The sequence below is a fragment of the Grammomys surdaster genome, unplaced genomic scaffold (assembly GCF_004785775.1).
Source record: "Grammomys surdaster isolate TR1022 unplaced genomic scaffold, NIH_TR_1.0 199, whole genome shotgun sequence".
NCBI classification, from domain to species: domain Eukaryota; kingdom Metazoa; phylum Chordata; class Mammalia; order Rodentia; family Muridae; genus Grammomys; species Grammomys surdaster.
Window position 1 is genome coordinate 2,508,003 of NW_021604644.1, and position 9,949 is coordinate 2,517,951.

Genomic DNA, 9,949 nt, shown 5'->3' on the forward strand with positions numbered 1-9,949 from the left:
TGGAAGGGAGTATGCATACATGCAAAGGCGTGCATGTGGAAGGGAGTGTGCATACATGCAAAGGCGTGCATGTGGAAGGGAGTGTGCATACATGCAAAGGCGTGCATGTGGAAGGGAGTGTGCATACATGCAAAGGCGTGCACGTGGAGGTCAGAGGACACTGTAGCGATCCACTCTTTCCTGCCATATGGGCTCCAGGGTCCAAACTCAGTCATCAGGTTTTCAGAGCCACTGAGCGGTCAACTGGCTTTTACCAGGAAAAACAGGTCAACAGGCCAACTGAATTCTGTCTGCCAGTCAAGTGTCCCAACTAAACATTTGCCCATTTGGATTTTTTTAAAAAGCAAACAAACAACAACAACAAAAAAATACCACAAAATCTACATATACTTGAGTGATTTTATTCATATACTTGAGTGATTTTATTCATTTCTAACATGTCCACAGAATATTTTAGGGATGCCATTGGCAGGTGTCTCCATCCAAAACCCCACAACATGACTTCCTAGCTGTGTGACTTTGACTCAGCTACTAACATCTCTGAACCTTATAGTTCATGGGGTTGTAAGGATTAAATGAGACCGTGTATTAAATCTTCAAGTTCCTGCTTCACAGTAAATTTCAATGGATGCTTTTGAATGAATGAATGAACAAATGAATGAGTGGATCACTTGTGAATGAATGATGGACTGTTAGGATAATGGTGATCACTTCTAGAAGGATACCAAGGAGGCAGAGTGAACAGCTGAAGAGTTGGGTACCTGGAGTGGGTGCTGGTAATTTTGGTGCAGGTGTTTCCATGGCAACAGTGACCTGCTATGGCCTTGCTCTGCTAGAACTGGGCTGGAGACAAACCAAGCTGCTGTGAGCCTCTGCCACCTGCAGTGTGGAGGGTCTGGGGCAGTAAGAGTGACACAGCGAGGACCTGTGTGGATGCTATAGACAGGAATCCCCAGTTGCTGGGCTCCTATTAAATAAGCCAATGCAGCCAGGGGCTGCTCAGTGGGAACTCAGAGGAGCCAGGCTTAACATGCAGCTCCCTGCCTGAGACAGGAGAAGCTTTATTCACTGTCTCACTTAAAGCAACGCATGCACACAGACACGTACATACCATGAACAAACCCTGGTAAATCTCTGCAGAACTCCACTTACCAGGCCACAGGTGTCGGTGAGGCTGCCCTCCCCAGCCAGTACAGTCTCTGGGGCTGTGCTGTCACGGAGTCTCTTAGAGACCAGGCATCTGGGGATCCTGGAAGCCCAGAAACCTCATCCCCTAAACATCAGCTACAAAAGAGTAGAGCCCCGGAGTGAGATATGCTCACATGTGTCTCCTCCCTCGGAGGTCCATGAGCAGAGCAGCCCTGTCCCAGTATGCAGGGTTGAGTCCTGCAGGTGACTTTACCTTCTGTCCCTGCTTACAGGGGACTGTGTGCTCACCATGGGAAGCAGATGGACAAAGGTGGGGCAGGGAGCCTTCTTGTGGCCCTGAAATGCTGGGGTTTTTTCCTAACTCTAACTAAAAAAAGCAGAGGTTACCCAAGAACCCCAAATTGGCCTCCTAGTAAATTCAAGTCTAATAGAAATTAGTGAGATAGTGTTGCTTGAAGGGCCAGAAGTGGGGTTTGCTTGCTTGCTTGTTTTGTCCTGTGGGGTTTCCCTTTGAGGTAGCTGATGACAATCCCCATGTAGGTCATGCCTGAGGACTGTCACCCTGCGGGTCATGCCTGAGGACTGTCACCCTGTGGGTCATGCCTGAGGACTGTCACCCTGCGGGTCATGCCTGAGGACTGTCACCCTGTGGGTCATGCCTGAGGACTGTCACCCTACAGGTCATATCTGGAGATGAAACAAGAGAGTGAGGGCAGGAAGGGGTTGGAGTAGTTCTCAGGTCTCTAGCTTGAGTGGCAGGCAGCAGGACTCCTCCATCTGAGGAAACAGCCACTTAGGGAAGAGCCGTGGGCTCAGCCTTGCTGTGGAACTGAGGGTTTTATGGTGCATCTACTTGTCACCGAGGCTTTCTATGAAAGCAGCATGTGCAGCTTTAGAGCTCAGAGGAAGACGATCTCAGAGCCAAGCAGTCACCCAGGGACAGCCTTAGCTGGGCAGAGGAGGCGCCAGTGTGGCAGCTTCCGTCTCACAGAGTGTGCCAATGCAAAGAAATGGGCCTCCCCTCTGGCAGGGTCACTCAGGGCTGGATGACCCAAGGTGAGTCAGCCTGTGGAGGCTTGGCTGGGGCTCTACTGACCTTTCTCACTCCTCGGTTCTGCTGCTGGTCAGGCTACTGGTGGGGCCATAACATCCAGCGGTGACAGCCCCAGCCTCAGTAACTCGCTGGGATTCCCAGGCCCGGACATCCAGTCATACTCATGGTTCTGAGCAATTACAACACTAGCCAAGGCATATGCTCATGAAGGGACATCCAGGGAAGACCTGGTGTAAGCATCCAAAGCCTTCCCCAGGGTCATAAGACAACCAGTGCCTGAGACACACCAGGAGAGCCCACGGTATACCCAAGGCCAAGCCACATAAACACTAGGTCTGCAATGCACCCACGCTCTAGACAGGACGCAGCTGCCTGGAATCATGTATATAGCACAAATCACACTTTTTGCACAAATTGCTTAGGCCTAATGAGACCCTACATCAGGAAGTGAAAGGCAGGAACCTTCCCCAAGTCCCAGTTCACAGACACCAGCCAGGGCCAGCCTCTCCAGAGACCGAGCATCTGTGAAGCATTCTGCCCAGGCTCCTGTGGCCTTCTTTGCTTTCAGTTAGTTCACCGCAACACATTTCAGCTTCCAGACGCCAGATTAAATTTCTCTCATCGAGTTTTAACTCACTTAATTTATGTTATTGAATCTTAATGAAATTGGCTCTCTCAAAAGAGACAAGCAGCCTGGTAATGATGGCCGTAAAGAGAGCATGGGTCAAAGGACTGTGAATAAGCTGGGCACAGGGCCGTGACATGTGGCCTCCAAATAGGACCACAGAACGAGGCAAAAGGAATAGCACTATCTCATCTTCCCCATCCTTTGTAAAAGTGCCCATGTATGTTTACAGATGGAAGTCACTATCTAATGGTGTGTGATCGGAAACTCTAGGGGCTGGTCTCCTGGTGGACATACTATTCTCTTTAAAGCATATAGAGACTGTACCTCACAGTCTGAGGGTACAAACCTCATCAGAAAGCTTCTCGGATGAGCCTAGGTTTGTTCCCACGGTGACTGCAACTCCCACCAAGTTGACAATTGAGATGAACCATCACAGCGAGTCACACTTTTATCTTTGTGGTGAAGTAGCTGGACAAACAGCTTAAGGGACGGAGAATGTCTTTGGGCCGGCAGTCCTAGGAGCTTCAGTCCATCACAGTAATGAGTGTGTGACCCAACAGAGCGCCACTCACCCGTGTGGTGTTCGGAGAGAATCAGGGACCAGGTCTAACCTTCCAAGGCCAGCTCCTCGGGAACCACTGCCTCCATCAGGCCCCTACCTCCTAAGGTGTCCACAACCTCCCCAAACAGCATCCAACACTCAAGCCTGTGGGGACAGTGTAAATCCAGAGTGTTACACAGACCCCCAGCAGCATGTGCGCTGGCTGGTGGGCCAGCTCCCGAGTGTAGATGAAGCTGCTTTGAGTTAAGCAGACTCTCTGGAGAGGAGACATGTGACATCAGGAAGAGAAGGCCACTCGGGCTCAGGACACTGAACTGGAGTTCTGGGTTGTTAGTGAGTGATGGAGGAAATATGTAATCGCTATGGGCCTTAGTTTCCTCGTAAAGTGATTTCCTCATTCAACAGCTCCCGAGTTGTCCTGGTTAGTAATGGTGGTTTGTATAATCCACACTGTCTCTGGCCTCATGGTCCATGCCGAGCGAACTAATGTCCAAGATGAGCCAACTAGTGTCTGGCTGAGTGATTGCTCTGTGAGGTCCCAGCGACTGTGACAGAGGACAGTGGATGCTCCAAGTCGCGAGAGACATAACCCTGGGGTCTCAGTCCCCAGGGTTCAGCTCCGCCTCCCTCTGTGTTCTCCAGTTTTCTTACCATCCTTGGGTTATAATGTGGGTACTACCATACACACTATAATGTACATGGCAGTGTGGTCATCCCCCTTCCCCCAAAACACCTACCGTCATTCATTGCCCATCTGATGTTTGGGTATATGGAAGGAAACAGAAGGCTGTGTTCCCTGTGCTGTGCCACGCGCGTATCTCAACAATGGCTAGCCTGCTGCTGTCTTCCTGGCTTAGGGGTCAGCCATGACACTTTGTAAGCCAGGTTCTGTCTTCATAAACAGAGTGGACCTAGACACCTGTGAGCCACAGTGCTGGAAGGGTTGGGGCAGGCACAACGCATCACTCAGGGTTGGGGTCAGAGGAGCTATACTCGGAGGCCAAGGATCCCGTATTGGAGGTATCCAGGCCAGCCAGTGAAGGGAGTATCTCACTGTCATTATAGTCCTGACAGAAAGCAAGTATCCTGGAGGCTCCAGGGTAGCTATCAGATGGTGCCCATCCTGTCTCAACCGCCAGGAACCCAGGGCTCCTTTAGACTGGCTGTTCCTACAGTCAGCAGCCAGGGCTGGTAACCAAGGTACACTTCAGTTGTAGGGAGCAGGTAAGAGCCAGGCAGGACTTTAGTCCTGAGCAGGGCCCCAAAGTCAGGCAAAGCATGAGACTAGCTACCACACAAGGAAGGGAAGCGAATGGAACGGGAGGGACGAGAAGGGAGGGTGTCTGCCTCCCACCTTCCTAGAGACCATTCAACAGTACAGAGATGCCTGTGTCTTGCTGGGTGGACAGCCTGCTTTGAGCCAGGGACTGCTGGAGGCAGAATTTGAAACTTATCATCCTCTGCACCTAGTGCCTGGCACCCAATGAGTGACAAGTGTTACTAGCTGTCTATGGGATCAGAATCTGACTTCCAAAAATGCACTGCAGAGTGTCTGTCCCCAACACCTAGGTTCCACTTGCTGGGTGGTCAGTCACCTGGGAGATGTTAACTCCCCTGTGTTGTCCTGGCTTCTAGGTCCGGACCTGGATTCTCACCGTGGGCTACACAACCGCCTTTGGGGCCATGTTTGCAAAGACCTGGAGGGTCCATGCCATCTTCAAAAATGTGAAGATGAAGAAGAAGGTAACTAGAGCCCACCCACACCCCCCCCCCCCGCTTCGGTCGCCATGTTCACTCGGCTTTTCTTACATAAAGAGGCATCCCGTATCTGCTATGTGCTGAGCCACTGAGCAGCTCAGTGGAGATTCAAGGGAAACCCAGTTCCCACCGCTTGTGACTCAGATTCTCAAGGAACCAGGTCACAGAACCTCTATAGTCCACAGAGACAGGAGCTATTTAGGGACATGTAGGGTGTCCTGGGGCACAAGATGCTCGGGGAGGCTTCCTGTAAGAAGTGCTACCTTTGCTAGGACCTGGGGATACATGGGAGTTATCAGGCAAACAGGGCAGGGGACTGCATATCTGTCTCAGGTGGAGCATGTGCTGAACCTGACTGACAGAAGGAGGTGGGTGGTCTAGAAGCTGAAAGGCCTGGCACAGGCAGGATTTGGGGTCCACATAATCAAGGTTCAAGAAGAGGCTGAACATTGGGAAATCAAAACTGCAGCTTAGGGATATTGGGGACTTCTCTGAAAGGAGGGAGAGCAGCAGGGCTGAGACCCAACTTAATGAAGGGACTTTCAAAGACTGCTTCAGAGGACAGAGACTCTGCCTTCAGGCAGGAAGAGAGCATTTGTCCACGTTGTGGGTAACCATGATGTTGACCAAGCATGAGTCTGAGCATCTGGCCATAGGGGTGTTTCCATTCTGTCCCTTAAAGTCTTGTTGCAGTCCTGCATTGGGCTTGCTGGCAGGCAGAATTAAATAGACATTGCCTCCTAAGTTGCCACTCCCTCTCCTGCCTGGGACCTATGGCACCCTTCATCCTCAGAGCCCTACCCCCACTGTCAAAGCAATTTCCAAGCTGTAGTTCCCACCCTAACTGGACGGGACTGGGTCTTGCTACTCCCAACCCCCATTTGTCAGACACCAGGCTACCTCAGACAGGTACAGACTACTCTCAGAGAGAGGGACACGGAGCTGCCGCCCTTCCCTGTGCTTCTCCATTTCTCTGTCCCCACACTACATTTGTCAATTCCCCTCTGTGAGACTGAAGTGGCCTGGCCACCCCAACCCTTACTGGTCCTGGCTATGAGTTCTAATCCAGGAGAGATTCTGAACACTAAGAAGTCATCCATCCCAGTTTGCTTGAGACCAAAACTCTGAGATCATAGCTAAGCATCAGTGGTTTCTAGAGCTTCTCAAGTGATACAGCTGTCCCTCTGAGCCCTGAGTTCAGAATCTCACATACACACCACCACCACCACCACCACCACCACCATCACCACCACCATCACCACCACCACCCAAAACAACCAAGCCTCATGAATCACCCAACCCATCCTCTCACACACCTTAAATCATCTCTAGACTGTTTACAATACCTAATGCAATGCAAATGCTGTTAAACAGTTGGTACACTGTATTGTTATAAGTCATTGTAAGAGAAGATGGTCTGTATAGTCTCCGTACAGATGCAAGCACCACAGGCCTCCTGACTGGTGACCTGCTTTGGTTGGTGGAATCTGTGAATGTAACAGCACAAACAAAGGACCACTGTGCTGATCTACATACAGCCAGAGCAAAATCCCTCTACCCTGTCTTGGGGCTATGCTTGCAGGCTGTTGGGCCTAGCCAGTCCTAAGGAGGCAGAGTGCTGGCATAGGTCCCAGGCTGCCATGCTCACACCAGCCCTGCCTAGAGCTGAGGGGTGCTTGCCCAGGCTTTCCTGCTCTACGGCTCTGCTTTGAGCTAATCTACCATTAATGCAACATGATTCTGGTTTGGAAGAACAGTAGCTTTCATTCTATGTGCTACTCTGTGGGTTGTCCACATTGTCACCCGCAGCCAAGAGCTGGCCGCCATGTTCCCTTAGGTAACTGCAGAACAAGAACACACCAACTGACAGCAGCCCACTGAACATGTCAGGGGAAAAGCTCAGAGTTAGGGGTTCACATCCATGAGGGATGAGGATGGGATGTCATCTCCAGAGATCACAAGCTCAGGTCACTTATGATGTTACTGCCGAGTGCCAGAGCAGGAAACAGTATGCGAGAGTGAAAACTGAGCAGGCTGTGGTGAACAGAGACAGCACAGGCCAGAGGAAGGGCTTCTTTGACACACATGGCCCTTATTACCTTTTTCTTATTCTTTTTGTTTGTTTGGGGTTTTTGTTTGTTTGTTTGGGTTTTTGGAGGGGGTACTTTTACCTTTTTTCATTTTCTGTTACTTTTTTCTCCTTTTTGGAAACTGGTGATGACATCAGGAACAGTGGCTGAAGCACAGGGCCCTTGGGAGGTCGGAGTGTAGAGGAAGGAGGAGCGTGCAGTAATTGTGTCCTCAGAGACCTGGAGGACAACTTTGGGAAAAGCAGTGGGGAAAGTGACATCAAGGGTATCAAGAGTCACAGACAGGAAAGGGATGAGCTTCCTGGACAGGAGCGAAGGTAGTTTTTCCCATGGGGAAGAGGTCGATGACGTAAGGGGCGCCAGTCATCAGGTTTGCAAGGCTAACCTGTGCACCTGAAAACAGCTAAAAATGATCAACTCCATGAATGTTGGCAAAATTTCAAAAGCCAGAAAAACTCAGGGTGTGGCGGCTCCTGCCTGTAATCCTAACACTTGGGGGCCTGAGGCAGGACCATTGCCATGAGACTATAAAGCCAGTCTAGGCTAAATATTGAGTTCAAGTGCAACCCAGGCTAAAGAGTGAGACCTTCTCTCAAAACCAAACAAACAAACCAAAAAAAAAAAAAAAAAAAAGCTAATTCAACAAAACAGACCTTGCTCATGTAAAAGCCCAACCTGTGGGGGAAAGAAAAAAACCTCACAAAACGTCACAGAAGCCAATGCTGCCTGCCCTTCAACAGAATCTGGCTCCTCACTGCATGCTTGATCTGCCACTGGGAGAAGTGTTTCTCCCTCCACCTTACCCTCCTCTGCCTGCTCCTCTGTCAGCAGTAAACCCAGAGCAACCCCTCTGAGCACGTCACACCATAGTGCTCTCTGTCATTCTTAACCCTTTCCACAACAGAACTGGGGCCGATTCATGTCCCCAGAGGCATATATCCAGCATGACACCTTTGTTTGTTTGTTTGTTTGTTTGTTTGTCTGGCCTTCACCACCATCCACCTCCAAACACAAGCCAAGACCCACATCCATTCACCACCAGCCCCCCGTTCCTTTCTGTAGCCAGGGACCACCTTACACCATGCCTTTCTCTGAGTCTGACACTGGGCAATCTCACATAAATTGAATCATGCAGTGTGTTTTGTATAATTGGCTGATTTTATTAGGCTTTGGTTGAGTCTGGATTCTGTTTTGAAGACCCCCTTAATTTTCTCCTAACAATATGTACACTAGAATTTCATAAACATAAAAATCCAATCCTGTGCCTTTTTCATTACAATCTTCCTGTACCTACCTTTCTCTCTGAACTCCCTTGCCCCCCCCATGAAGGGTGGTGGGCCTTCCCCAAACATACATACAGGGGTCACCTCACATGACCCTACCATTACAGGAAGGAAGCCTATTAAAGAGAGCATTGACACACGATGACATCATGTTCCAAATCTGGTGTTTTTATAGCGTGTTACTATTTTTCTAAGGACCAATCATAAAGTCTTAAATTGAGAAAAATATTACAGCCTTCCTTCTGCCTCTCACTAAGCAAAATGAAGTGCGGAGAAAGAGCAGTCACTCAGGGAAGGGACCCTCCGCTTTGGGGCAGATGTTTCTGAGGATGAAGAGGTCTTAGCTCTGTCCCCAACAAAGTAACAGGAGCAACAAAGCATCTAAGGTCACTCTGCAGACGCTCGCCTGGTTCACCCGAGGAGTTGCCAGCGAGAACTTTGAGCAGCTGCCTGGACACAGCTCAGTGTGAGGGAACCTGGGGCCCTCCATATTGTTCTTCCTGGAAGGGGGCACTTTGGAGCAGAGAGTCGACCCTACTAGATCAGTCAGGACCACTCAAAACTCTAAAGTCAAGGCTGCTGTGGTGGTACAAATGTGCCAGCTTCTGAGTGGCTGAGGTTGTAGAATCTCAAGTTCAAGACCATTCTGAACAAGACTGTCCCCCCAAAAAAGTATATTTGAAGGTGTTTGTTGTTGTTATTGTTTTGTGAAACCAGTAATCAACCAAATGTCTTTTATAAAGAACCAGGTGGTAAAAGCTTCGATGCTGTAGGCTCTGCTGTCTCGTTTGTAGGGACTCTTCTCTGCTTGATAAATGAAATCAGCCAGGAGCAGATGTACACATGGATAGATGTGATTAAATTCCATAAAACATTTACCCACAGAAACAAGTGGTAAGCGAACTGCAGGGTTTTCTAGCTCCTGCACAGGACAACAGTGAGAAGTGGCATTCAAAAGAGAGCCGGCTTCTGCCTTTACCGGGCAGCAGTTACTGTGAGCCAGACTTTGCACATCTTTTGTGACTTGCATGCTTATTGCCCCATGCCACAGATGAGGAAAACAGTTCAGAGGGACAGGGGACATAGCCAAGATCACAAGTAGTTAGTCCATGTCGGACTTAGATGTGATTCTAGAGCCAAATACTTGGTCATGGCTAGTGCTCTGATGCCATTCAGAAAGAATGTGGCACTGTGAGCCACTAGGTCAGACAGGGCAGCAGGTGATGACATCATGAGTGTTGACAGAAGCCAGAGCATTGGGGCAGCTTCTAAGAGAAATCTAAAGGGGAAGAAAGAGAGAAGCCAGATGGGAGAGCACTGAATGATGTTCTGGGGAAGTGGCATGTATGCAGGATAGCATATTTCCACCTCCACCCTGATGTATGTATGTATGTATGTATGTATGTATGTATGTATGTATGTATG

The 9,949-nt window shown here is 49.6% G+C and overlaps 1 protein-coding gene across 1 annotated transcript in view; it reads left to right on the forward strand.

Moving 5' to 3' along the window:
• Positions 1-9,949, forward strand: part of Gabbr2 (gamma-aminobutyric acid type B receptor subunit 2) — a 327,200-nt gene that overhangs the window by 258,838 nt on the left and 58,413 nt on the right. The window contains exon 12 of the mRNA XM_028770277.1: positions 5,029-5,136. Coding sequence (XP_028626110.1) covers positions 5,029-5,136 — 108 coding nt within the window. The remainder of the gene's footprint in view (positions 1-5,028; positions 5,137-9,949) is intronic.